Raw genomic sequence first — 27,508 nt, forward strand, 5'->3', positions numbered from 1 at the left:
CGGGAACCGGTGTCACCCCTGGACCTGCACCAGCCCCACCGCTCCAGGCTGGGCCCCAACATGGGACAACACCGGGGGCAGAGACGTGGTCACCCAGCGCTGCACCAGGCATGGGCACGGCCAGGTCAGGCACCCCAGGGGTACCCAGAGCAGCCAGCGTGCCCATGGCATCGCGAGCAGACGTCCCCCCTCTCCTGGAAGGCAGTGCCACTGCAGGGATGGCTCTGGGGGTGTCCCCATCCAGCATCACCCAAGAGATGGCAGCAGACATGTCCCCACTGACCCTGGTCACCCCACTGCCAGCAATGGGTGCTTCAGGCGGCCCCCGCTCTGATGGCAGCACCACAGAGCGAGCAGTGGTGACAGCATCCCTGGAGGTGGACACGGAGGAGAACCCAGGTGCCAGTGCAGCAGGGCCAGCTCCCAGCCATGTGATTGTCACCACCGGGCCATCACCAGAGCCACCTCCCCAAGGGACTGATGCTCCTGAAACCAGGCACCCAGTAGATCTGCCTCTTCTGACTCCCAGGGAGGGTCGCTCAGCCCTGCCAGCTGTGGCTTACCCCAGCCCAACACCGGCCACAACCAGCCCCCTCCACAATGCCACCGCTGGCAAGACGCCCCAGCCTGTGACACTGATGCCCCCTGAAAATGCAGCTGTGGAGAGAGATGGGGGCAGGTCTCAGCTGGCAGGAGATGGCAGAACCACCCAGGCAGCTCCGAGCTCAACTCTGGTTGAAAACACAAGGGTGGGTGCCATTACAGGTACCCCCCTCAGCAGTGACACCACCCTGGGGACAGCCCCACTGGCATCACCTCCCACCACAGCCAGCGTCTCTGCTCGGCCAAGGGCGGCCGCATCAGACCACAGCTATCGCAGCGCTGAGCCCACCACAGACACGGGCACGGACTTGGACATGGACATGGCTTCTCCCACCACAGGGAATGAGACTGCGGGGCTGCCCCTGGGGCGGCCCACTCCTATGGCTGGGGTGGCAGAGCCAGGCACGGGTGATGCCACCACCTTGGCACACTCTCCCCTGGACAGTAAAAGCCCTGTGGCAGTGGCCATCATGGACACGGTGTCACCCACCGATCCAGAGCCTTTTATAGCGTCTTCCTCTGACCTCGCTCACAGCACTGCTGAGCCAAATGTCAGTGTGTCCCCTTCTGTCCCTGGGAACACCCGTCTGGTGGTGGTGGCACCGTCTGTCACCCCCAGCATCACTGTCACTGATACAGCAGCGGGAGCAGGCGATGCCAGTCTCGACAGGGTCACAACACCACACTCTGATGTGCTCAGCAGTGCTTCTGCTCCACACAGCCCTCATGTCACCCCGAGGCCATCCCCTGGGACCACCGATAGCACCCATGACCCAGCTTTGAGGGCTCTCAGCCCAGTCGCTGAGGACAAGCCCATGGCTGGGGTCTCCTCACTGGCTGTTGGCCATACACACACATGGGAAACCACAGCCGTCTCCCAGTCAGGTGCTGGGGGTACCACTGCCTGGGTGGACACCACCCACTCTGAGAGCGGTGCTGAGGGTGCAGCACCCCCAGCCAGCACCAACAGCACCCATGTGCCTGTCTCCAACACCGCTGGCACAAGCCCAGCCACCACGCCAGCCGCCAGCGTGTCCCCCAGCAGCACCATCCCACCAGCCACCTCAGCCAGCGGGGAGACCTTCGTGATGACCAGGGCCACCGCAGCCGTGTCGCCTGCCACAGCGAAGGCCACCAGCACCAGCAGTGACCTGTCCCTCGCTGTGACGCACGAGGAGGCAGGCGGAGGTGGGCAACCTGTCCTATCCCCAGCAGCGCGTACCCCCTCAGTAGAGACAACTGCCGGGTCCTGGGCTGTGCTTGGTCCCAGCCCTGCTGTCACGGTGCCCAGTTCACCCCTCCCCAGCCTGCACAGCCCAGCGGAGGAGCCAGCAACAGCCCCCTCGTCCCTGCTGGGTGTTGGTGCAACCGGGGAGCCGGCAGACAGACAGGCACCCCCGGAGCTGGCAACAGGCGTCACTTCTCCCACAGCCACCAGTAACCGTGCCACGGGACAGGCAGCGAGTACGTCACCTCCCGGCTTCCGGACATCTCTAGGGGCACCTGCCTTGGGGGAGAAAACAGCCATCACTGCAGGCAGCACCACATCCATCACTGCAGGCAGCACCAAACCCATCACTGCAGGCAGCACCACAGGCATCGCTGCAGGTACCACCACATCCATTGCTGCAGGGACCGCCGCAGCCATCACTGCAGGCAGCATCACATCTATTGCTGCAGGCAGCACCACAGCCATCACTGCAGGCAGCACAGTGGCCATCATGGCAAGCAGCACCACAGGCATCACTGCAGGCAGCAGCACCATGGCCATTGCTTCAGGCAGCACCAAACCCATCACTGCAGGCAGCACCACAGGCATAGCTGCAGGCAGCACCACAGGCATCGCTGCAGGCAGCACCACAACCATTGCTGCAAGCAGCACCACAGGCATTGCTGCAGGCAACACCAAACCCTTCACTGCAGGCAGTACCACAGGCATCTCTGCAGGCAGCACCACAGCCATCACTGCAGGCAGCACAGCAGCCATCGCTGCAGGCAGCACCACAGGTATCGCTGCAGGCAGCACCATGGCCATCACTGCAGGCAGCACCACAGGTATTGCTGCAGGCAGCACCACAGCCATCACTGCAGGCAGCACCATGGCCATCACTGCAGGCAGCACCACATCCATCGCTGCAGGCAGCACTGCATCCATCACTGCAGGCAGCACCACAGATATTGCTGCAGGCAGCACCATGGTCATCACTGCAGGCAGCACTGTGGCAGTTGCACGCACAGCCCCAGCGAGCCCAGCCAAGGATGCAGGTGGCCTCCTGGCCCAAGGCACCACAGCACCAGGGAGACCACCAGCCACCACCAGCCCTGCTGTCTCCCTGGCTTCTGCCTTTGGGACACAGAGGGGACCAGCCACAACACCAAGCACGTCTGCCCACACCACTGCTGGCCACAGAAATCCTGCCCCTGAGCCTCCACCCACCCACAAGCTTATCAGTAAGTAGATTTTCTTCTTCCCAAAGCAAAGAGCAGGAAGGGGTTTTCAGCCAACCAAGCACCATGATGACTTGGGGTACAGCCTGGTCCTGGGTGACTCAGCTGCATTGCACGTTGGGATACCAGATTCACAGGGAACAGTGAAATAGGACATCTGAGAGCATCCTATTTCAAGTTAAAAGCTGGGTTAAAAATTGGGTTACAAGCCTTCAGAGTGGTGGTGCAAACGGGAGGGGATCACAGGCACAGCATCCCAACAGCAAGCAGGCGAGTTTTCCCTGGCTGCAGGAAGGATGGAGCAGACATTAATGGTTTTTCACCTTTTTGATTAATCTCTTGTTCATATCAGTGCCATCGGCTTTGCTCTACCCCTTCGGCATGGAGGGAGGGGACCAAGAGTGTGTCCAGAGGATGGTGGATTTTAATTGCCCCCTATTCAAGCCAGAGATTGGGTTCCCCTTCGGAAAGTCGCTGCGGGATGCTCTCTATGTGAGTTACCCCCTCACCAAGCACATAAGGGATGTGCAGCCTCTTTGGTAGAAAAAAACCCCCACGTAAATGGAGCAGAAACCAAATTTTATCTGAATGTTATTTTTTTTGCAATTTAAAATGGCTAGTTTCTGCTCACCCATGGAGGCTAAAAGCCATCCCAGGAGCTGCCTGGGATGTCAGCAAATAACAAGTTATTTTGGTTAGTTTACAGATAACGGACAGATCATTTTCCCACCCACGGACAACTATGTCCCCTCCAACCCCAACCCGCCTCCCCAGGGCTTCAGCGGCCAGGAGGCTTTGCCGATGGTGGCTGCCTTCTGGGATGATGCAGATTTCTCCCAGGGTGTCGGCACCACCTGGTACCAGGTCAGAGCCACCAACAAAGTTCTCCCGGGAGAGCCCAACTTCCAGCTCACCCATTTAACCCTCTCTCTTCCCAACCGGCAGGAGTACTCCACCCTCAGTTCTACCAGAGACCCTCTTGTCCATGATGTGGAAGCAAAGATTGAGAAATACCTGAAAACCCCCTACGTGGCAAAATGGACCTTGAAGGTGACGTGGGAGAAGGCTCCGGCATACCCATCCCGGTGGGATGACACTCAGGTGAGCAGTGGGGTACCCAGGTGACAGAGGGGACGGTCACCAGCGATGGCCAGGGTAGGATTGGGCTGCTGGTCTCCCATGGCTTGATGAGGGTGTTTCAGTTCTCACCGCCTCAGTCTGTGCTGTGGGGAAATCAGAGGAGGCTTTTGGGGTGCTAAGGGGATGCCTTGGGTTTCTCCAGACGAACACCTACCAGGCGGTCCTCACCACCGATGGGAACCGTTCCTTTGCTCTGCTGCTCTACCAGGACAGAGGGATGCGCTGGGACTACACCAAGCTGGCTGCGGGCAACGTGCTGATTGGCTTCTCCAGGTGCTGTGAACATGTGTGGCTGCGTTTTGGGGCAGGAGGGATTTCTCCCAGCACTATTTTGGGACCATCAGAGATATTATCCCCAGGAAAGCCCAGCTCCCATCTCCAGAGCAACCCTGTCCCATTTAAACCCTCCCTCCTGCAAACCGCAGCAGTTCCCACCCCAGCTGCTCTACGGGGAGCAGAGGAGGGTTGTGATGGGAGGGTGACCCCAAACCTTCCCTCTCCATACAGCGGCGATGGCTATGCCCAAAATAACGAGCTGACTCAAAAGCCACCAGCTGTCAAGTACCGACCTGACCAGTACAGCAGCGCTGGCACCGGTATGGCACTGGGGAGCTCTCGGGCGGGTGGAGATGGAGGGACCCAAGTGCTCCGCGCCAGGAGCATGTCCCCAGCACACACCCCTGCGAGGCGATGGGCCAGCGAAGCCACCGGGCAATGCTGGCCACTAAGAACAGAGCACGGATGTCCCATGTCCTGCTGTGGCTTGCCACGGCCACACTGGCTCTAGAGGGAGCCTGGAGACCTCATGTGAGGTCAGTGGCCGGGCACAGTTGTCCCATGGGATCCCCCTCAGCACAAGGCAAGCTGTGCTGTTCTCCGGTTGCTCCCCCAGATGTGCGCGGGCTGTGGATATACAGGCTGGACACTCGCTCCCGGGTGAACTACAGGCTGCGGTGCCTGGTGTGGCTGGACGCAGAGCCAGCGCCGGCCACCTGGAATGCCCAGCTGCCACCATGCCCCTGCTCCTGGCCTCAGGCAGAGCTGGACCCCCGCTACCGCCAGAGCAGAGGTGCCAAGCATGGGCCCCCAGGGCCAGCTGCGGGGTGGGGGGATGGAAGGGCGTCCCCTCCTGCACTGGGGGTGGCCATGATCCCTCCCACCATTTCAGGCCCAGTGGACACCTCCGTGAGGATGCTGCGCACTGCGTCACCCAACCCGGCTGGAGCCGGCGTGCGGTGTCTGTACCGAGATGAGAGCTTGCTCGAAGGCTGGCAGGAGAGAGCATGGAGCCTCCCCATCCACCCTGTCGCTGGTAAGTGGGCACTGACACTCCCTCACCCTAAAACATCCCGAGCACCGATTGCTCTGCAGGTGCAGTGGGGACCCCGACACCCCCCCGACTCCCAGCCACCTTCCTCCGCAGATGGGGAGCTGGAGGCATTTGACTGGTGCTGCCAGCGCGTGGAGAAGCCCCTGTTCTGCACCAGGTTTGCTGAGAAGAGACCGAGGGTTGGCTGTGAGGGATATGTGCCACCCACCCCTGGTGAGTCCCCAGAGAGTACTCCTCTGTGCCAGAGTGCTGAGTGGGTGGCACAGCCATAGGTGGACCCCATATATTAACCACACTTCGCAGCATCCCAGTGAGGACTGTTGAGCCCAGTGCAGCACCACAGTTCTCCTCCATGCAATGACAATAGCACTTGCTTTTATTCCCCCCCCAAAAACGTCTCCATCTCCTTTGGACCCCAGCTGGTGCCTTCGGGGACCCCCACATCACCACCCTGGATGGACTCACCTACACCTTCAATGGGCTCGGGGACTTTGTCCTGCTGCTGGCCAGCGATGCCCAGACCAGCTTCGTGCTGCATGGGCGCACAGCCCAGACTGGTACAGCCCAGGCCACCAACTTCGTGGCCTTCGCTGCCCAGTACATCTCTGCCATCACAACAACAGTGAGTAGGAGCGACCTGGGTATCAGTTTGAGCTTTTAATGGGAGAGACCCCTCTGGCAGGTTAGGCATCGCCTCTGCATCACCTACAAGTGGCCTGGACCCAAGGATCATCCCCTCTCCTCTTCCTGCCACCTGCCATGGCCCCAACAAAGTGCTAATAGTGGTGGGTTGGACTAAGACTAATGAGACACAGTTCTAACACCTCTTGCAAGCTGGCCAGCAAGGGCCTGGAGCTCTGCAGGAACATGGTCTGCTCCACCCTCTTCATTGCACACCCTTCACCCAGACCACCAGTCTTCTCCGGACACCTTAACACAAGCACATACGCTTCCTTGCTTTGCAGAATTGCTCCCCACACCCATTTCAGTAAGCAAAATCTCCTGGTGTCACCAGAAGTAGCCATTGAGCAGCATGAGGAGGGGGCTCAGAGCCTGGAGCCCACCAGCACAGCTCTCCATGCTGCCACAGTCAGCAGAGCAATGGTGGCAGCCTGTGCATGCCCCTTGCCAGCAGTGACAGGGGCAGCTGTCCTCTTCTGTGCAACCATCAAAGCTGGTTTATCATGTGTTTGCTAGGGTGAAGAGCATGTCAACATGACCCCCGGGGCTGGCCTCTCTGCCGGGGCTGGAAGAGGACAGGGTTTAGCTTGAGTGTCCCCAGCATGGGGGTACAGCAAGAAGGGATGAGCAGAGGGGCTGACTGGGACATCCACCATGATTTGCAGGTTGAGTGGACCTTGGGGAGCCAGGGTGACATCCAAGTCCTCCTGAACAATGAAACCATCCAGTTTTCCTATTCCCAAGGTGAGCAGGATGTGCTGTTAGATGTTAAATGTATCTGGAGGGGACAAGGGGTGTTACCACCCCATAGGGACCAGCACTGCCCAACATAAGGGCAGCCACCCTGAGTTCCACATTTCCTGCCTGCACCCTGTCTCTGACTCAGCCAGGGTGGATGGGGAACGCTCCTCTCCCTAAACTCAGGGGCATTGTTTCAAAACTCAGCCTTGAGTGTGCTCTCCTCTTGCAGACATGGATGCTGAGGTGTACTACAGCCCTGGTGTCCTGCTGGTCAACGTCTCCTCCGTCACAGCCATCTTCGATGGGGCCATCGCTGTCTCCATCTCAGCCACCTCCGGGATCCTCAGCGTGGTCTGCAGCCTTCCTGATCAGTACCGCAATAGCACCAAGGGCCTCCTGGGTGAGGACTTCTGACACCACTGCAGAGCCTGGGTGCCAAGTCCCCTTCCCACTCTAAAGCAGGCTGGAAAATGCTGGGGGAACATGCTTGTGAGGGCAGGGACCCCTGAGTCTAAACTAAACACTGGCCAGCACCAGAGAGGAGGTCAGCCCCAGCATGGGGGACTCCAGTCCTCTGGTGATGCTCCACCAGGTGTGTGGGACCATGACCCCGCAGATGACTTCCAGATGCCGAATGGTACCAGCATCCCTGTGAACAGCAGCGAGGAGGAGATCTACAGCTACGGGATGACCTGTATGTCCAGGCTCAGGCTGCACATTGATGATCCCCTAATTCCTACACCTTCTGGCTATTCTTTGGCTGGAGACAGTTAGACACTTGCCTGAGCAAAATGATGCCAGGGAAGCCCTTTGGCTCCTCACTGCTCCGTGGAAATGAGCCCTAAAATATAACAAACCTTAAAAACCCAAGGCTGTACCCATGGTGTGCTCTCTTGCAGGGGCTGTTGCAGAGCAAAACCTGTTTGCTCAGTCTCTGGACTCACCAGTAATGAACTTCACACCCATCTTCTTGTCTCGGCTGCGGCAGGAGAACGAAAGCCAGTACCAGCTGGCAGCTTTGCAGTGCCATGGCAGCAAGGAGTGCATCTACGATTCGCTGAGCACAGGGGACGTGGCCCTGGGCCTGGCCACCCAGAGCCTCGTGGCCGACTTCCAGCAGAAGAAGACTGTACTCAGTAAGTGGAGCAGATCCTCACCTCTGAGGGGGCATGGCTTGGGTAACCAGGCAGCGCCCTGATCCCTCCCTGGGCTCTCTTTCTCCATGTGAGGCAGGAGAGCAGACACCAAGGTTGTGGAGTTGCATTGCCTGGCTGGCTGCTCTCCAAGCCTGGGAGATGCCATCACGCTGTGCAACACAAGGGCCTTGTTGGTGGGCAATCACGGCAGCGTCTGCCTGGGGTCCCATCTTCACCAGGAGGGACTCACAGCCAAGGGGTGCCAAGGCCACGTAGCAAACCACCAGCTGTGTGCTGTGCTGCTCTTTCCTCAGATGCCTTCCCTCCCGTCATCACCGGTGACACATCGCTCACAGCCTTCAGGACAGAAAGGGTCAGGAGGCAGTACCATGCTGTGGGGGTGGGCGCACGCTTTGTGTCCCACGTCTCGCAAGACCTCAACATATCTGGTAAGGAAGGAGAGATGGGGCAGCTGGGATGGGGACACACTGGCCACCCAGCCCCTTTTCTCTGCCACCTCCTCTAACTCCCACCTCTCCTCCTGGCAGAGAGTGGCACCCTGACGTGGGAGCCCCACAGCACGGCCCCGCTCACCATCAGCCTGGAGGCCGTTGGGTCCAACAATCTCTCCGCCCTCCTTCAGCTCCGCTTCACCCTTTGCAGCTGCAGCAGGAGCCAGGAGTGTGACTACAGCGATAGCATCACCCTCGGGGGGTCCTCCCTGCAGGTAGTGTGCTGGAAAACTCTTCCGGTGACACACCGTGCCTGTCCCCATGCCAGCTGCGCTGGCTATCTTGTCTGTACACACATCCTCCTCGTGTCCCCTAAGCCAGTGTCACCATCCCCTTCACAGCTGGCAGCCTGCAGGTGTGAGGGCGGCTACTCGGGTCCCTTCTGCCAGGACACTCCGGACCCCTGCACCCAGGGATGCTTCCCCGGCGTGGGCTGTGACTCGCATGCTGGCTGTGGCCCCTGTCCGGCTGGCCTGACTGGTGACGGGCGGCACTGCTCAGGTGATGAGGGCTTCTCATGGCCACCGGGAACCCAGGGTTCCTGCGGGACCCTGGCCCAGGTATTTCTCCCGGTGCCATGCTGCATTGCCTCAGCAGATATCGACGAGTGTGCGCAGGGGACAGTGTGCCCAGGGAACACCACCTGCACCAACACGGTGGGAAGCTTTGTCTGCTCCTGCCCAGCCGGTGAGGAGGGTGAGTATGGGCACCCTGGTGTGCATGGTCCTCGTCCCTGTCACCCCCAGGGCCTCGGTGGAAGAGGGGTCCCATGGGAACCAACTTGGCTGGAGAGGAGAGGTGAAGATTGGAGGGGGAGCTGGCTGAGCTCTGTACCCCAACCCTTGCTGTCCTTAACAGAAGGGACCAGAGTCCAGCCACCCCTCGTGGTACCAGGCTGCAGATCTCACTAACCCACCTGGAAGGGAAACTTTTCCAGTGCATTCTCTTTGAGAAAAAAAAATAATGTCATCCCATCAAAGCTCAAATGTACATGCAGAGGGGGGGGGGGCTAAAATCAAATTCTGTTTCAGATGGCTGTGGTGGGGTTGGGGTGATGGTTTTTGCTCCTGTTCTAATGTAGCAGGCTGGGATTTCACAAGGGCAAAAGGCTCCAGCTGGGAAGAGGCAGTACAGGGCTTTTCCCTGAGGATCTGAATTTATACTAAAAGTCCTAATGCATAAACAAAAAACCCAAAACTTGGAAGAAAGGCATTACAGAGCGGCTCAGGGTGGATTAGTGCGCTGGGGCTCTGCCCCTGCAGCCAGGCTCATGCCTCTACCTGGCCTGGGGTCCCTGTCCTGCAGGCAAGGGACCAGGCTGTGGCTCAGCCTGCGGCTCCCACTCCTGCCCCGAGGGGTACTGCAGCAACGGGGGACTCTGCCACCTGCACCCCATCACCTGCACCCCCACCTGTACCTGTCCCCCAGCTTTCACCGACCAGCGCTGCCTGGTGGCAGGGGGGGATTTTTGGCCGCTGCCCAGTGCAGGTGGGTGCCTGTGCTCTGTGGGGGGTGAACCCCAACCCCGCTCACCCTGGTCCTGGGATGCCAGAGCCACAACTGCCACTTTCCCCTGGCAGATCTCCCCCGGAGAAGTGTCCAGCTGCGGGTCAGGACGTTGCAAAATGCCACTGCTGAGGAAGTCAACAGCACTGTATGGCACCAGAGGGGATGGGCTCAGGGAGGGGGATTCACTGGCACACCGGGCAGCATGGCAGTGTGGGGTGCCCATGCATCCCTCTCCTGCGGGATCCCCGGGGATCCAGCGGATCTGCAGGGCCAGAGGGAGGCAGCACCAGCTGCGTGATGCCAGCTGCAGCCATGGCCATGTGCCAGGTCCCCAGCACATGAACAAAAGGCCAGAGCAGCCCTTGGTGCTTGGCCATGATGCCCACATTGCTTTTCATCCTCTCCCCGCACTGGTGCCATCCTGCCCTCCCCTAATGCCCTCCTGCTCCCCCTGCCACAGGTCTCGGCCATCCTGGACTCCCTGGAGGTAAAGGCTTTCCAGAGCAACACCAACATTACCCAGATGTGAGTCAGTTTTGGAATGGCCCCGTGCCCACCCCAGGGAGCTGGTGGGGCAGGGATGGCCATGGGGCCACAGGGTTTGGAACACAAAGGGCGTTTTCCCCCACCCCAGAGTCTGTTTTACCAGCCCTGATGCTGAAAAACCCTTGGAGACACAAGCTTCTTTGTATCTTCCATCTCCTGCTTTGTCCCTTCTTTACCACCCCCCAAATGGGGAAACTGAAGCATGATGAGGTTCAGTCACTCTGTGATGCAGCAGAAGCTCTGCATTCAGCCCTGTCTTTTCCCCACAGGACAGACAGCGATGGCTTCACCTTCGTAGTGGTGTCTGAGTTCGCCTATGACAGCCGTGGCACCATCATCCGCTTCCTGAACAAGGAGCTGCTGGGGGCCATCACCGATGCCTTCAACAGGCAGCGGAGGCAGCGGGAGGCAGGCACACACCTCCCCTTCCAGCACCTGCACCGGGAGAACGTCACTGACCTGGTGAAGTGTGAGTTGCTCCTGACACTGAGCTGGGGAGCCCAGGAGGAGCACCCCACTGTCCCCATTGTCCCCATCACCCTGTGTGCCTTGGGATTTGGGTAACACCTGTGGGAGAGGTGGGTGGGTGGCAATCCCTACCCCAGGCATGGATCCAGCCCAGGGAGTCCTGGGGAAGCATCAAGGGGTGATGCTGCTGTGTGGCTGAACACGTGCCTTCCCTCCCCAGTGACAGTGGCTGAGCTGAGGCGCTATTTTCCATGTGGTCTGTATGGCTACAAAGGCTACCAGCTCCACTACGTGGGGACCGTCGGATTCGTCTGCATCTCCCCTTGCAAGACAGGCTACTGCCAGCACGGCAGCCGGTGCCAGCACCTGCCTGAGGGGCCCACATGCAGGTAGCAGCAGTGCCAGGGGCAGACGAGGCCACCCAGCATGGCTGCTTCTCCCCACAGCATCACCGCTCCTCTCTCCCTATCCACAGCTGCCTCCCCTTCTCCATCTTCTCACCCGCTGGTGCCCGGTGCGAGTGGCTGGCCGTCAGCCTCACTGCCTTCATCGGCATCTTGCTGGGAGCCCTGGCTCTGCTCTGCCTCCTGCTCGCCACTGCCTGCCTGGCCTTGCACCTCTGCCGCCGGCACCGCCGCCAGCACCAAGGGTGAGCCATGGGCTGGACCCACGCCGGGGTGGGTGCTGTGGGTGCGGCAGGAAAGGAGGTTGGGTGTCAGGAAAGACAACTGGTGGGAAATCCATCTCTGGAAGATCCATCACTGGTGGGACCCATCTGGCCCGGGCAGGGGGAGCCTACCCTGGGGAAGGGACTGGGCTGGGTGATCTTTTAGTATCTTCCAGCCCCTTTCTCAGTCATCTGCTGCTCAGGGGTGCGATAACATCAGTGGGTTGAACATTAGCTTCCCTTTTTCCCCCATGTCAGGGAATATTTGCATTTCTTCCTCACCCCACCCAGTGCTTGATTACAGATGGGCTTTCTATTTAATTTTAATTTGAATACCATCCAAATTATTTCCACTGGAATTCACATTGGTCTGGAGCAAGCATAAGGTGGTTGCAGGATTGGGCCTTGCTTTCCTGCAGATCAGGGAGTTAGCAGATCGCTGACGAGGTGCAAGGTTGGGGTGGAAGCACCAGCATCTCCTTCCCTCCTCCCCAGCCCTTGGTCCCAGCGTGGCATCCACACTCAGGGGAAGCTCAGTGCCCCAAGCCCCCCACACCGGTTGGAGCTGTGTCCTGCCTTTGCTGCGGCTCCCTCCCTACCCTGGAGCCGGGGCTCTCTGGGAAGCGCTTCTTCATTTGCACTTGTGGCAAGGCGAGAAATTGTGTGTGCACAACTGGGGCTTTTCCCCCTCTCACAGCCCCATCTTGCTCCCACACTCAGTCACTGTTTCCCTCTGCCATCCAACCCAGGCACCAGGACCAGGCAGGGGATCTCCCAGCCCCTCCTGACTTGTCATCCCCTTCCTGCTCCCTCCCTCCCAGGGCTAAGGAGACCTTCTGGAGGCCACGGACCTTCTCCTGTGAGTACATCCCTGCAAAACCCAACCCCACCCCAGCTCTGCTTCACCTGTCTTCTTCGAGCTCTGCTCATCTTCCCCACTCCAGCTCTGATGATGGCAGGAGAGCGAACAGAGCCCACCCACTCCCCGGAAAGGTGTTGGGAACCACAGCTCCAGGCCATCGACCCCTCAGTCCAGGTCTGCCTAGCAGTTATTGTCCCCATGGAGGGGTCATGGGCTGGGGACTGATGTCCTGGCCCTGTGCCTCAAAGATGTTTGGGAGTCGTGCCTTGTCCCGGAGCATCAGGGATGCTTTGGCTGGTGTTGGGGTCTGTGCTGCTGCCTGAGCTTGTAGCAAAGAGCAGAGCCCATGCAGCGCCAACAGCACGGTGTGGCCTCTCCTTCCTTTACAGATAAGGATCCAGAGACCCCACGTCAGGCCTCCGAGCCAGCCCCCCCAGCAGCCCTAGCCTGCCACCAGTCCTGCCCCGGCACCTCCAGGCTCATGGAGGAGCCAACCACTGCTGCCGGCCCCGGGAACCGCGCCTGTGTGGAGGCAGAGGACAAGCAGCTGCCTTTAGGGGTCTGGTCTTTGTGGGAGGATTCAATCTGGAGGAGGGGTTTTTTTTTTGAATGAAAAATGTCTTTTTTCTGTTGGGTGGCCAAAGCAAGAAAATTTCAGCTTCCCCTGAGGACCTGCAGAGGCAACCAGGATAGTCCTTGGGTGTGTCTGCACCAGGGTATGCCCTAGTGCAATGTAACTGGACCTGGCCGAGCCACTGACAGCAGAGTCAGGTGGGGCAATGCAGTGATTATAACCCATTAGGAACAAAATAGAATAAAATAAAAATTACAGCATGCTGCCGAGTAAGTTGCCTGCATCCCATGGTGCCCATGCACCAGCCCTGCTTCCCTGTTGCTGACCTCTCAAGTTCTTGGTTTCTACTGGTCCCATCCACAAGTCCAAAGAGAAGATGGATGTAGTCTTCTGTTGCCGCATCCCTTCATCCCCGTTGCAAAGCCGCAAGTCTCCCTCACCGCTCTCCCCAGGCACCACTCACAGTGGCTCAGATCACACAGGTGGGGCTGTGATCCCCACAAACCCCCCACAGCCCTTTGCCCCTGCTGAGGGAAGATGCTGCACCTAAGGAGGGTGCGGCAGCTGCCGGCAGACCCCAGCTCCAGCCCCGCTGCCCCAGAGCCTGGCTCAGCCGCAGCCCAGGCGCTCGCATCCCTGGCACCAGCTCGGAGGACAGCAGCATCCTCCAATGCTGCTGTCCCCAGCCTGCCCCCACCACCACCTCCCACCCCGGTTCAGCAGAGGACAGGGCTGCCACAGGATCAGTGATGCTCAGACCCCTTGGAGGTTTTATTGAACAAATAAGATTTGACAAGGACATTTTTTTTTAAGAAAAGCAGATGCTCTCTTACACATAAAAAAATTATTTTTCTCCCAACATTTCTGATCATGGAGTTGAATTTTGCCCTCACACACCCAGCAGATGCATCAAGCAGACTCTGGCTTGATCTGGAGAAATGCCCCTTCTCCTGGGCACAGGGCCTAGAGACCACCCGAGGAGGGACCGCAGGGGGACAGAAGTGAGGGACAAGACAGGACCGGCTCATGGGACGAGCCTGGCACACTGCAGCATTTGGGGGCTCAGGCACAGCTGACCCACGCAAGGTGAAAAATCCCATTCCCTGGGTGCCAGGGGGCCACCCTCCCCCTGCAGTGTGGAAGGCACAGCAGGATGCAGGGAGCACAGGGGGTGGTGGACGTGGTGGGGGGTACCTGCCCACCTCCCCACCAGCAAGGAGGTGCCCACGGGCACCCACTCAGCTGCAGCTGGGGAAGGGCGACTAAAGCAACTGGCTGCCTGCAACAAGTCTGGCTTAGAAACATGAACTTGTGCCAGTGAAGGCAACTGCAGGCACTGGCTGAGTGAGCTGCCCTGTGTGGTGGGCAGGGGTGGTGGGTGGAGTGGGAAGCAGGGGGACACTGGGTATGAGCAGGAGCAAAGGACTCTGAGGATCAGCTGTGGCCCAGACCGTGCTGCAGGTGTGCAACTCCCCAGTTACTCATCCTCTTCATCTGCAAGAAGAAGAAACAAGAGTTGCCTGGCCACCTCCTCCCTGGGGGCCTGGGACAAGCTGGGGAGTTTCCATATGGGGAGACAGAGGGAAGTGGCTGGTGGAGAGGAGACCCCCAATTGCACTCACCTCTCTGCTCCTCTGAGTCGTTCTCTGCCTCCTCCGAGGAACCTGCAAGAAAGTCCCACATCAGCTTACACGGATAACCACGTTAGCTGCAGTCCTCCTCCCCTCCTGGTGCTGTCGTCCCCAGACGACGCTGGTGGTTATATGCTAAGGGAGATGCCCCCTGCAACCCCAAACAGCACAACCTGCACGTGGGCACCCCAAAACCCATCCCTCCTCTGCCCGGGTCTCTTGCTGCCTTAACCATGGGGTGGCTGGGATGTTTCCCCCCACACCCTAGGCACCAAGATGACACTGCCCCGGCACACAGAGGCTGCAAACCCACCTGTGCTGGGTAACTGGTATCCATCACAGCCAATCTTCGGTCTCTTCTTGCCGTAGTGGGCGCAGAGGTGGGCACTGCCCGCCTGGTTACAGCACCAGTCGTACAACTTCAGCTCCTGATCTGGAGGTGAAAAAGGAGAGTAAGAGGCTGAAGGGGAGAGGAGAGGGAGACAGGCTGGCTCCAGGCAGGCAGGGTGCTTGCCTCAGCTTTTGCCAGGTCCAAGCTCCCTCCAAGGGCAACAACGCGTCAGGAAGCAGGTTGGCATGGAGATTAAAATGATTTACAGGCTACGGCAATGCCAGGGGATGCCAGGGCTGGCTGTACTTACCTCGATATGGAGATGCCTGTCTGGAGGACCTCCAGTACCTCTCCTGCCGCCCCTCGATGAGCTGGCTCTGGCTGTCGTACAGGCAGCGGATGCCGGCACCGTGCTGGTTGGGGGAGGCGGAGTGCAGCATGGAGACCCGAGCAGCCCACCACCCTGCAATGAGGCTGCAGTGAGCCTTGGCCCAGCTCTCCCCAGCCAGCAAGGAGCAGGGCCAGGGCTGGCTCCTTGTTATCCATCCTCCCACCTTGTTATCCATCCTCCCACCACGTCACCCACGGTGCTATGGGGGTTTGGAGGGACTGACTGTCCAAGCAGTCCCCCAGGGTGCTGGGGAGGGTCCATCCCTGCTGTCCCCATGCAGCTTAGACCATCTCTGGCCAGCCTAACAAGACAGGGACAGGTCAGCCCTCGTTCCTCCCCATTTTCCCTGTCTCTGAAGGGAAGGACAGTCCCCCCTTATTTTCCTTGGGGTCACCTGCCCACCTGGTCAGAAGGGACCCCAGCCACCCTTGCAGAGGAGGTGGGGAGGGACAGCTTGGGGACGAGGAGGGTGGGGAAGCGACATGTCCACTTGCCTCCCCGGCTGCTCTTGAAGCGTGGGTCCTGCTGCCCTTGTTGCAGGGAGCAGGGACAGGCAGGCAGTCCCTGGCTCCACACTTGCGGCTCCTGCTGCCGCCCCGTCCATGCCAGGCACTTCAGCCGGTAGTTGACACCCACGCGGCTCTCCAGCTTGTAAATCCACAGTCCACGGAGGTCTGAGCAGGAAGAGAAACTGTAAGCTGTCACCTCCAGCCAAGGGGACCGCAGGGGCAGTTTTGGCTCGAGGCAAGAACTGAGTGATGCTGATGCTGGAAGCTAAGCCCACGTTGACCCCCAGCCATGGGACCCCATGCTTAAGAGCCACCCAACAGCAGGGAAACAAGGGGAGAGGCTCTTGCCGAAGAAGAGAGTCTTGGGACAGAGCTATTGCAACAAAAATGGTCCATGGACACATCAAGGACATTTCAGCCTCAGGGCATAACTAGTATCCAGAGGAAGCATTTTATGTGCTTGGTGGGAAAGCCTGGCCTTGGTGAACTCAGTGAGAGCCTTGCCACAGTGGCAGGCTGGATTTCATCCCCTGGGAACATCTTCCTCCCCACACAGCCCTTCCCCAACCCCCCAGAGGGCTGCATGAACCTGCCCCAGCTGTGCGGCACTACCTGTGTTGTAGCCCCTGAACTGATCAGGGCGATACTTAATGGCTGGAGGTCTCCGAGTCAGGTCATCATTACGGTAAAAGCCATCCCCACTACATGCAGAGGAAAGGGGGAAAGATCAGAGGTTGCTCTTCCCGGATGGGGTTATCCCAGCCCCAGCCCCAGCCTTCCCTTCAGCTGCCCTGATCCTGGGCTGGCAGGACCCCCACAGCTCTCAAGTAGCAGCTCTGAGGACAGGAGGGCAAAGGCACCAGCTCCCCCACACCGCTGCCTCCTCTCTACAGGTTGCAGTTAGTTTTGGGTGTTGCATCATGGGCTGAACCCACAGACATCTCAAGACCCCCCGCGAGCAGCTTCCATGGTTTGCAGCATCTTGCAGGGAGATACGGAGCAGAAACCCATGAGCAGTTGTGCACAGGCAAGCACGTACACACACGCCTGTGCCTCCCGCGCTTCCCGTTCCGGCCACCTTTTCCTTACCCAGCTGCAGCAAGCAGCTAATGAGCAAACCTGGGGCGAGATGTAATGTGAGGAGGCAGGAAGCGACTGCTCCGGCCAAGCGGCGGAAATCCCTTACCTCGACTAGTGCAAAGTTCAGCAAACATCCCCTATTCCCCACTCCTTCCACCCAAACCACCTGGATGCTGCAGGCCTGGGACCCCAGAGGGATGTGTGGATCTTACAACAAGCACAGTCTGGCAAGCCAGCATGCTGCAGCATGATCCAGCCACTAATAGGGCAAATTTGGTTGTGAGACCCCCCCTATGTTAGGCTATATGGGCGTGCAGACCCCAGCTGGGCTGCCCTCATCCTTGCAGGGCACTTCATGGGACACGGGGGGAAGGATGAAACCAGCCAGAGCCAGGGGTGGGACACAGCCCGGTGCTCAGAGGAGGCAGGGGCTGTGTGTCGAGCCTGCTATACCTGGTGTAGCCGATGAGCACGTTGGTGGCAGCAAGCCTGGTATAATCCCATTGCATGCCTCCCTCCTGGTACAGCATCAGGACGTAGGACCTGAAGCCATCAGTGGTCAGGATGGCCTGGTATGTGATCGTCTGGGGAGAAGTGTTGCGGACAGGTAAGAAAGTGAGGAAAGCTGCTGGGTTTAAATTAGGAGTGTGGGTCAGTGCTCTCTGGGGGATGCTGAGGCTGAGGTCCTGATGTACAAGGCAAATGCAGCCTGGGCTAGTTCACATTCTGCATGGAAAATGTGATGGTTTTACTTTGATGCTGTTCCATGAGAAGCTTTAAATTCACCCAGTGTTATGCTCCCAGAGAACAGTGTTTCTGGTGCACAATAAACCCCCACCACATTAAAGAGAAAGATTTTACAGAGCAGGGAGAGTTCAACTAAAGATGTCTTCCAAAAAAACTGAAAACCACCAAAACACAGGCACAGCCCAGTTCTTTTTGGCAAAAGCCTTGAAGACTGACCTTTTGATTCTTATTTTCAGGCACAGACAAGGTGATCGCCCATGGGTCTTGGGGTTTTTTTGACAACTCAACAAGTCCTTGAGCTCCATCAGCCCCTTACCCTCCGGGTGTCGGTCCATGCTGTGTAGGCAGGTGCCCTCTCCCAGGTGATCTTCAGGGTCCAGGCCGCGGAGTAGGAGGACCTCAGGTACCGCCGAACCTTCGCTTCCACGTCGCGGACGAATGGAGGCTTGGCCGTGTTAAGGGTGAGGAACTCCTGCGGGTTGGGTACACCCATGCCTGCATTAGCTCCCAGTAGGGCAAAGACAGGTCTAGACTGGGGTCATGTATGGAGCACTCCAACTAAGGGCCTGGATAAGATTTGGATGGCTCGAGACACACACAGGACCAACAGCTCTTAGATTTGGCCCAGAAAATGGAAATGTTGCCCATGGGCTCCATCAATTACACATCTCAAAGGGCATCCACAGAACAGGTGATGAACTTATCATCAAAAGGTGTTTCATGCAACCATGTACCTGGGTGGTTTCACTCACCTGGTAAAAGGTGGTGCCAACACCTCTGGAGAAGTCAGCGTTGTCCCAAAACACGGCGATCATGGGAACCTCCTCATGGCCGTTGAAGCCGCTGGAAGGAGGGTTGGGGTACGTGAAGATGTTGTTGTCTGAGGCTGGGAAAATGATTTGTCCGTTGTCTGTAAACTGAGCAGAGGGATCACTCCATTAGGTGAGGACAGGACAGGACCCTCCTAACACAGGAGTGGCAGCCTTCGCATTTCCAAGACCACTTTGAGCAACACCCATGGAAGGCCACCACTGGCCACAACTGAAATGGCCACAAAGCCACCTGCTGCTGCAAACAGACCCCAGCAGCATCCCAGTTGATTCACCCCCCACAGGGGTCCCATCTCAGACACCTGGCCCCTGGTGCCTCCCCCATGTTTTTGGGGGACAGCCGCTTGCCCAACAGCAAGTCAAGCCAAAGTAGACTCACGTAGAGAGAGTTGCGCAGGGTTTTTCCAAATGGGAATCCAGTCTCAGGCTTGAAAAGTGGAGAATTAAAATCCACCCTCCTTTCCACATACTCCCGATCATTTTCCCTCATTCCGTATCCGTAGAGGGGCACAGCTGCAACTGGAAAAGAAAACAAAACAAAAAAAACAACCCCCAAAACCCGCTTACAGCAAAGCCTTTGGTCTGTGCCAAAAAGTCAAAAGGCTGAAATGATTTTGCTTCCAAAAAGACACAGCCTGGGCAGCAGGAGGATGGGGAGACACTACCAATAGTCGCCCGGGACACCCTGCATGTCACCTTCCCTTGCAGGAGCTTGCTTCCACCCCTTTTGCTGCCTTACACGTACATAGCTGCCCTAAACCCACTGTGATGGCCTTTGTCCCCTCCTGCTCCAGCCCTGTTGGGTCACCAAGCTGAAAGACTACTGTTAAGAGGGGAAGAACATTGTACAGGACTGTGGTAGGGGGATGGCAGGGAATTAAATACCCACAGCCCTTTCTAGAGATGTTTACAGCCTCCAGCTCCCTATTTACATCTGTTAAATAAAACAAAGCATTTGGAGGGGATGGGTTTTCCAGCTGACGGGACCATACTTGAACGTAGGCTCAGCCTGCCAAAAATGCAAACTCATGTGCAGGAACTCCTCATGGTGTGTCTTCCCTGAGAATCCTGGCCCCAAATAGCCCCCTTTGTCTCTGGGCACCAAATGTCCCCCAGGAGGGTCCGTCAGGAGGAGGCCAGAGGTGCTCCTCCTGCCCAGGCTGCCCCAAGAGCATCACGTACCTGTGGGGCCAGGCAGTGGGGTCAGGGCGGCCGCCGGCCCTCCTGGCAGAGCTGGAAACACGGGGGACGATGTGCGGGAGGTGACAGTGGCTGCTCCTGGCCTGGGGAGCACCTCCCTGCCCCCGGGGTGGGGGGCTGGTGGGGCCAGGCTGGCGGTGGCTGGGCTGCAGGACACGGCTGGGCGTGCAGTGGTGGGGGGACTCCCCCGGGGTCCCCCCTGCCCTGGGAAGGCTGCAGGGAGGCTCAACCCATTGGCGACAGGGGCTCCGTTTGACAGGCTGGTGGTCAGCTTGCCGCCCAAGAATGGCTGCTGGGCAGTGAGTGACGAGCCACCCGCAGGTCCTGGCCCTGATCCAGGGCTGCCAGCAGCGATCCTGGCAGGAGGAAGGCCAGGGAGCCCTGGGGTCTGCCCCAGTGGGGAGCGAGTGGGGGTCTCCACACCTGCTTCAGCTCCAGTCACTCTGGAAAGGAGCTGAGCCATGTCCCCTCGCCCTGCCATCGCTCTGGGGAGCACGGCACTCGCTTCCCCAGGCACAGGGCTGCCAGCATCCCTGGAGGGAGCTCTGGGGCTTCCCAGCTGGTGGGGAGGCAGGAGCAGGGCATCCCCCCCTGGTGCAGCAGCCCCCAGCTCACCCCTTCCCCCTGCAGAGGACCCTGTTATCCACTCACGTGCTGAAAATGAAGGCGCAAGCCCAGGGCTGGTGGACACCCCCTCTGCAGCATTTTCTCTCTGCGGAGCAGAAGGCAGCACTGGGGCAGCATTGGGGGACACGAGGGCATGGGGGGATCCTTCTCCCAAAGGTGCTGGCATCCCTGAGGCCACCTCATCTTCAAGAGACCACGTCTGAGAGCCTCCAGCATCTCCTGCCAGCCCACCCAGTGCCCCTGGCACCAGGGGTCTGCTCCCACTCTGGGTGCCAGGGGTAGAGTGGGGGTCCCCATTGGGTGCCAGCCCTGAGCTCAGCCCATGCCCAGGAAGAAGCAGAGAAGCCGGTGAGGCAGCCATGTTGTCAGAGATGTCACTGGTCTTTGGAGCCACTGGGACCAGGGGCTGCATCTCCTGGGGAGAGGCAAGGGCAGATGGGGCCAGCTCTCCTGATGCGATCTGTATGACAGCTCCTGCACCCTCTCCCAGGCTGGCACCAGGGGAAGGTCCCCCATTCACTGAGGCTCTTCCAGGCATCTCCACCACATTGACTTGGCTCAGTTTTGCATCAGAAAGTCCAAGATCGGCACCACTCTGGATGCCAGGGGCAGACACAGAGGGTTCCTTGAGGTCAGCAGCCTTCAAGCCTGTGCTCAAGCCAGCGCTGGCTCCACCAGCTCCAGGAAGGTTTGCTCCGTTAGCAGCCTCACCAGCCATCCCAGGTGATGAAGACCCCTCCGTAGATGGGGAAGAAGATGCAGACTGCAGCATGGCTCTCTTTTCTCCATCAGGGGCTCCTGAACCAGTTGATCCCTCTCCAGCAGGGGCCTGGGACTGTCCCAGGGACCCTCCGTCACCAGCTGCTTCACCTGCCCCTTCTGCAGCAGGAGGGGCTCCAGGCCCAGCACCCAGGGAAGTCTGCAGAGCTCCAGGAACACTGCCTGTTCCTCTGATGTCACTTGGGCTGGCTGGACCTAAAATGGAGGACCCTGCCACCTCATCACTGGGAGAGGCAGAGCTGGATGAGGAACCTGCACCAGGCAGTTGATCCACCCCAGTTGCCATCCCGCTGCCTGCAGTGGAGACCAGGGGTGGCTCAAACCCAGTCCCACTGCCTGCTCCTCCCAGAACCTGCTCTGCTGTGCCAATTCCATGTCCCTCTGCTGCCGGCAGCCCCAGGTTTGTGCCAAGCTGATCCCCAAGGGCAGGTGATGGAGATCCTGACGGTCCATAAGCTGCTGAGCTGGGGGCATCCCATGCTGAAGTCAAGCCAGTGCCTGGTCCACTGGCTCCAGGGAGACCTGCTCCCTGGGGAACACCAGCTGCTGTCCCCCATGACTGTGACCCCCCAAAGGATGGAGACACGGGTACTCCCTGGGCAGCACCGAGGTCGGGGTTCACTGGTGTCTCTGCCCCAGACACGGGGCCAGCTGCAGCCCCCAGGGCTGGGTAAGCAGCCCCAGAAGCACTGGGGGATTCTCCAGGCAGGTCCCCTTGTCCTTCAGCTCCTGAGAAGTTGGGCTCCAGCCCAGCACTGCTGAGAGGTGCAGGACCAGGTGGGGACACTTGTCCCAGTGCTGGGGCTGCTCCTGCTCCATCCCCAAGAGCTGATGGAGGGGACAGTTCAGTATTTGTCAAAGCTCCTGTTCCTCCAGCTGGCAGCTCTCCAGTGTTATTGGGATCCTGCTGAGTGCTGAAGGCTGAAGGACTTGTCTCCACATAGGGACTTTCACTCTCTGGATTTCCTGCCTGTGCCACATCCCCTGTGCTCTCAGTCCCCTGCACCAGAGTGAGCTCTGGGCCAGTTTCACTGTCTGGAGAGGCTGGGGACAGGCTGTCAGGGCCAGGGGCTGCAGCTGGGATGGGTCCTGCTCCATCACCCTCTGCAATGGAGGATGCTGACACCATGTCACTGGGAGAGGCAGAACCGGATGAGGAACCTGCACCAGGCAGTTGATCCACCCCAGTTGCCATCCCGCTGCCTGCGGTGGAGACCAGGGGTGGCTCAAACCCAGTCCCACTGCCTGCTCCTCCCAGAACCTGCTCTGCTGTGCCAACTCCATGTCCCTCTGCTGCCGGCAGCCCCAGGTTTGTGCCAAGCTGATCCCCAAGGGCAGGTGATGGAGATCCTGACGGTCCATAAGCTGCTGAGCTGGGGGCATCCCATGCTGAAGTCAAGCCAGTGCCTGGTCCACTGGCTCCAGGGAGACCTGCTCCCTGGGGAACACCAGCTGCTGTCCCCCATGACTGTGACCCCCCAAAGGATGGAGACACCGGTGCTCCCTGGGCAGCACCGAGGTCGGGGTTCACTGGTGTCTCTGCCCCAGACACGGGGCCAGCTGCAGCCCCCAGGGCTGGGTAAGCAGCCCCAGAAGCACTGGGGAATTCTCCAGGCAGGTCCCCTTGTCCTTCAGCTCCTGAGAAGTTGGGCTCCAGCCCAGCACTGCTGGGAGGTGCAGGACCAGGTGGGGACACTTGTCCCAGTGCTGGAGCTGCTCCTGTTCCAGCCCCAAGAGCTGATGGAGGGGACAGTTCAGTATTTGTCAAAGCTCCTGTTCCTCCAGCTGGCAGCTCTCCAGTGTTATTGGGATCCTGCTGAGTGCTGAAGTCTGAAGGACTTGTGTCACTCTGGGTATCTGCATGAGGACTGCCATCCCCTGGACCTGACTGTGCCGTGTCCCCTGCACCCGCAGCCTCTTGACCCTGGACTCCAGCAGCAGGCCACATCAGTCCATCAGGTACAGAAGATGCTGAGTTGGGGACATCTGAAGCTGAACTCAAGCCAGTGCCAGGTCCCTCAGCTCCCTGGGGAGCACCAGCTGCTGTCCCCCATGGCTGTGACCCCCCAAAGGATGGAGACACCGGTGCTCCCTGGGCAGCACCGAGGTCGGGGTTCACTGGTGTCTCTGCCCCAGACACGGGGCCAGCTGCAGCCCCCGGGGCTGGGTAAGCAGCCCCAGAAGCACTGGGGAATTCTCCAGGCAGGTCCCCTTGTCCTTCAGCTCCTGAGAAGTTGGGCTCCAGCCCAGCACTGCTGGGAGCTGCAGGACCAGGTGGAGACACTTGTCCCAGTGCTGGGGTTGCTCCTGCTCCTGCTCCATCCCCAAGAGCTGATGGAGGGGACAGTTCGGTATTTGTCAAAGCTCCTGTTCCTCCAGCTGGCAGCTCTCCAAAGTTATTGGGATCCTGCTGAGTGCTGAAGTCTGAAGGACTTGTGTCACTCTGGGTATCTGCATGGGGACTGCCATCCCCTGGACCTGACTGTGCCATGTCCCCTGCACCCGCAGCCTCTTGACCCTGGACTCCAGCAGCAGGCCATGTCAGTCTATCAGGTACCGAAGATGCTGAGTTGGGGCCATCTGAAGCTGAACTCAGGCCAGTGCCAGGTCCCTCAGCTCCCTGGGGAGCACCAGCTGCCACCCCCCATGGCTGTGACCCCCCGAGAGACGGAGACACAGGTGCCTCTGGGGCAGCAGTGAGGTCAGGGCTTGCTGGTGTCTCTGCCCCATCATCAGCTGCAGGCAGGGTGCTGGTCCCAGCTCCTGGGGGTGGGTAAGCAGCCCCAGGAGTGCTGGGGGTGTCCATGGGGGATGGCAGAGCATCAGTAAGCAGCGGTGGTTGTTCTCTGGTGGGATTCTGCCATGGGGCAGGCTGTAGGGATAGTCTGGTCAGACCCACATCCCCTGTGGGCAGTGCAGTGGCTGGGACTGGGGGATTTGTGTCACTCTGTGCATCATTTGGAATCCCTGGGGCCAGCAGTGATGTGGCTGTGTCCCCTGTCGCCTCAGGTGCTGTGGATGCCTCGCCGTCTGCAGGTGACAGGGCTGAATCAGGACCCTCTGATGACACCCCAGGAGCTCCCTGTCCATCCCCGTCCCCACCACTGGCTGGTGCCAGCGAAGCAGCCGGGCTCAGCACTGCCTGGCCAGGGAGGAGGGAGGGCTCCCGCAGGTTTCCCACTGTTTCTGACACTACTGGGCTCTCCAGAGGCAGGTGGGACGAGCTGGCTGTGCTGAATTCACCATTTACTACATCTCCTGTATCTCCAGGCACTGAAGCTGAGGGACTTTCCTCAGCAGCTGGGGCCATTTCTCCCACTGGCTCTGGGGTGATGCTCATGGCCCCGCTCACTGCCCCATGCTGCTGGGTCGTAAGCAGCTCCCCAGCACCAGGGCTGGGGCTCAAGGAGTTGGCACTGGCTTCGCTTTGGATATCCACTGGCAGGGTTATGCCTTCCTCGACTGCTCCCATGGCTGTGGTCAGCCCTTGGCTCGGCAGCACAATGACAGTGGTACCCATGGGGCCGTCAGCAGTTGGCTGGGCCCCCCAGGTGGCTGCCAGTGGAGGGGTGGTGGGGATGGAGATGGCACCAGTGGTGGGGTCTAGGTCTTCTGCTCCTTTAGTCACAGCCATGAGGATGTCCTCCTTCCCATCTGCAAAGAGAGGGGTGGTCCCCAGGGGGGCCTCAGGTGTGGCCCCCATTTCATCAAGTTCTGCTTCTGGGGTGACAGCAGGGTGCTGTGTGGAGATGGCGACAGTGGTCATGGCTGCAGTGGGAGCAGCCGAACTCTTCTCAATATCCTGAGACGTGTTAAGAGGTTTGGTCACGTTCATCAAAGTTGGTACTGTGGAGCTGTATTCGCTCACTGCTGTCACCAAAATGTCCGTCTCAGTCCCAGGAGGGAAGGGTGGGCTCGATGAGCTCCCTGCGAGGATGCTCTCAGCTATCTCAGCATCAGCCACTGCAGTGCTCATCTCCGCAGTGCCCATCACCAGGGCATGAAGCCCCTCACTCTCTGTTGTGATGGGAGAAGCTGTCCCTGCAGCAAATGGTCCCTCAGTAGTGACAGGGACAGCAGCAGTCCCAAGCCCTGCAGAGAAGCACAAAGTGGAGCATTATACCAAGTGCCAAAGCCAGTAGCCTGCCAGGCTCAGATGTGTGTCTCCTCCAGCTGAGCATCAGAAAGATCCCGCCCCTTCTTAAACCCTACGGCCTCATGCCCTGGCCTTACAAGGCTCTGACTTAAAAGCCAAGGAGCATACCCTGGGCTGCCTTAGGCACAGCACTGCACAGCACTTTTTGCATCTGCAGCATCAGCAGCTACTGGTGGAGACAGGACACAACTCATCACAGGTCAGGGAGAGATGATGGTGCAAGCACAGAGGCAAAAAGGCAGCTGCCGCAACCCAGCCCAGTTACACTGGCAGTGGTACTGCCTGGCTGCTGGGAAGAGCTGGGGCCCAGTAAGTCTAGTTCATAGCCCCAGAGGTGTCTGTAGAGCTCTGCTACCTGAGGACAGTCTTCAGCCCTCTTTGCCTCACTGCAGGGACAGCCCTGAGAGCAGTCACCTCCACAGAGCCTAAGGGGGGGTTCTCGCAATTTTTCACCTTTTGGGTGTCTGAGGGACATTTAAATACACTTTACCCAAAGCCGTTCGACAAATAGGATAGCCAGGGCTTAGCAAAACTTTCCCTGACTGCAAATGGCTTCTGACCCACTGCAGTTAAATTAGGTTTGTTAAACCTCTCCCAGGGTGGGAGCCTGCTTGCTCCTGCCCCCATCCCACTTGCCCCAGCTAGGTGCAGGCACCAGGGATTCCCTGCCCATGGAGGGAATATTCACAGGCTCCCAGGGCCAAGGCCTGCTTACAGCTCCCTCCTCCTGCTGCCAAAATCCTGCCCCACATTCAGGAGCTTTGCTGAAAGGAGGAGACACCACCCTGTATCCCAGGGGTTTCTCCCAGCAGCCACTGGCACCCATGGTTGATGTTTCACCCAGTCTTATTTTTAGGACAGGGGGTGTCTGGGGTGACCAAGCTGCCACCATTGGTTCCAGGAGGAGCCTGACAGATCTGCTGACACTTGGCTTTAGGCAGCCACAATTCAGGGAGACAAAGGGCACCCCGAGGGTAAGACCCAGCAGGGTTTCTCCACAGCCTGACAGCCCGAGCCTGTTCCCCATCCTGGTGCTCCCGGTTCATCAGGTTCCCCCTGCCAGGCAGCCAGATCCCCCCCTCCCCACAGCGGAGATGCCTCCAACCTCACCGCAGGCTCAGCTCCTTAGCTTGCAGATAGTTTGTGCCAGAGTCATTAATGAACATTATCTCCTATGCCAGACCAGTCCTTGAGGGGTCCATCCTCCTTCAGCCCCCCCATTCCCCCTCCCGGCAGGCTGCTTCCTCACCATCTTCTCCAGCTGAAATAAGCTCTTTGCATTAACCCCCCTCAGACAGAGGAGCTCAGCCACTTCCCTCCCCAGCTCAGGGAAAACAAAGAGCATCAGTCAGGTCCCCCCAGGTTAATTTGGCACACTCCACCCCAGTAAATCCCCGTTTTATCTTAATTCTTTCATGCAGAGCAGGAAACACCACCTACCCCACACCATCCATTCATGGGAAGCTTGTGCAAGAGGGGCCCCAGAGTGGAGCACCAGCATTTGCTGTGCCCTGGGACATGGGAGGGATGGGAGCATCCCTGGACCCTGCTCTGCCAGCTAGCTTCCCTGGGCTCCCTTGCTGGAGGGCTATGTGGCTGCATGCAGGCTCCTGGGCTTGGGTCTCACCTCTCCCACAGGTCCACACCTGCAACCAGCCCCTCAGGGTGATGCCTGCCCCATAAAACACTTTTCTAACTCTTTGGTGGCAATATTTTGCAAGGACTGGTCATAAGAGGAGTTTCCAGTGAAGCCAGAAGAGAAAAGCATCTCACAAGTATAGTTGCTGTGCCCTGCAAGGGCTCAGGTAGCACATGTGCTAGCAGAAAAATATAGGACATACCGTGCAGAATCCATACGCAGCATCCCACAAAGGTGGAAAGCGTCCATCCCCTCATCTCCATGCCTCAGGCCTCCACGCAGGCAGAGCGCTGGTAAGCTCAAAGGGAGGCGAGAGCAGCAAGGAGCAGCTCCGTCCCTACCTGCCTGCCTGCCTCTCCTGCAGAGTTGG

The 27,508-nt window shown here is 59.0% G+C and overlaps 2 protein-coding genes across 11 annotated transcripts; one reads left to right on the top strand and one right to left on the bottom strand.

Moving 5' to 3' along the window:
* Positions 1 to 187: 187 nt before the first annotated feature.
* Positions 188 to 13,477, top strand: MUC4 (mucin 4, cell surface associated). 10 transcript variants are annotated; one of them, XM_074834020.1, is made up of 27 exons: positions 188 to 2,211; positions 2,260 to 3,054; positions 3,404 to 3,543; positions 3,751 to 3,915; positions 3,997 to 4,152; positions 4,334 to 4,464; positions 4,699 to 4,787; positions 5,084 to 5,260; positions 5,360 to 5,503; positions 5,615 to 5,734; positions 5,941 to 6,143; positions 6,868 to 6,946; positions 7,173 to 7,343; positions 7,536 to 7,637; positions 7,843 to 8,079; positions 8,394 to 8,528; positions 8,628 to 8,806; positions 8,933 to 9,092; positions 9,189 to 9,287; positions 9,897 to 10,079; positions 10,172 to 10,245; positions 10,561 to 10,625; positions 10,916 to 11,115; positions 11,335 to 11,503; positions 11,590 to 11,763; positions 12,531 to 12,640; positions 13,033 to 13,477. In XM_074834020.1, exons 1-27 carry the CDS (start codon positions 219 to 221, stop codon positions 13,254 to 13,256), a joined length of 6,474 nt encoding a protein of 2,157 aa, XP_074690121.1. In that variant the 5' UTR covers positions 188 to 218; the 3' UTR covers positions 13,257 to 13,477. The 10 variants fall into 10 exon arrangements, with proteins under 10 accessions (XP_074690121.1, XP_074690124.1, XP_074690129.1 ...); XM_074834023.1 differs by having other exon boundaries at positions 2,308 to 3,054; XM_074834028.1 differs by having other exon boundaries at positions 2,815 to 3,054.
* A 483-nt stretch (positions 13,478 to 13,960) lies between these two features.
* On the bottom strand, positions 13,961 to 27,508 carry LOC141927137 (uncharacterized). Its single transcript, XM_074834029.1, has 12 exons — positions 27,341 to 27,508; positions 20,588 to 25,435; positions 19,116 to 19,255; positions 18,659 to 18,823; positions 18,223 to 18,378; positions 17,613 to 17,743; positions 16,692 to 16,780; positions 16,065 to 16,244; positions 15,490 to 15,642; positions 15,162 to 15,281; positions 14,840 to 14,881; positions 13,961 to 14,711 (listed from the first exon to the last, which is right to left on the bottom strand). Exons 1-12 carry the CDS (start codon positions 27,399 to 27,401, stop codon positions 14,695 to 14,697), a joined length of 6,102 nt encoding a protein of 2,033 aa, XP_074690130.1. The 5' UTR covers positions 27,402 to 27,508; the 3' UTR covers positions 13,961 to 14,694.

Source organism: Strix aluco, chromosome 9 (genome assembly GCF_031877795.1).
Source record: "Strix aluco isolate bStrAlu1 chromosome 9, bStrAlu1.hap1, whole genome shotgun sequence".
In the NCBI taxonomy this organism is placed as follows: Eukaryota; Metazoa; Chordata; class Aves; order Strigiformes; family Strigidae; genus Strix; species Strix aluco.

Excerpts from the sequence above, each read along its gene's own strand:
- MUC4 (XM_074834019.1), top strand. The coding sequence starts at position 219 with ATGGCTCTGGGGGTGTCCCCATCCAGCATCACCCAAGAGATGGCAGCA. Across the intron at positions 8,080-8,393 it reads GCAGAAGAAGACTGTACTCA|ATGCCTTCCCTCCCGTCATC; the intron begins GTAAGTGGAGCA and ends CTCTTTCCTCAG. Across the intron at positions 12,641-13,032 it reads GAGGCCACGGACCTTCTCCT|ATAAGGATCCAGAGACCCCA; the intron begins GTGAGTACATCC and ends CTTCCTTTACAG.
- LOC141927137 (XM_074834029.1), bottom strand. The coding sequence starts at position 27,401 with ATGGAGATGAGGGGATGGACGCTTTCCACCTTTGTGGGATGCTGCGTA. Across the intron at positions 25,436-27,340 it reads CTGCGTATGGATTCTGCACG|GGCTTGGGACTGCTGCTGTC; the intron begins GTATGTCCTATA and ends GCTTCTCTGCAG. Across the intron at positions 18,379-18,658 it reads TTGGCACCACCTTTTACCAG|GAGTTCCTCACCCTTAACAC; the intron begins GTGAGTGAAACC and ends CCCAACCCGCAG.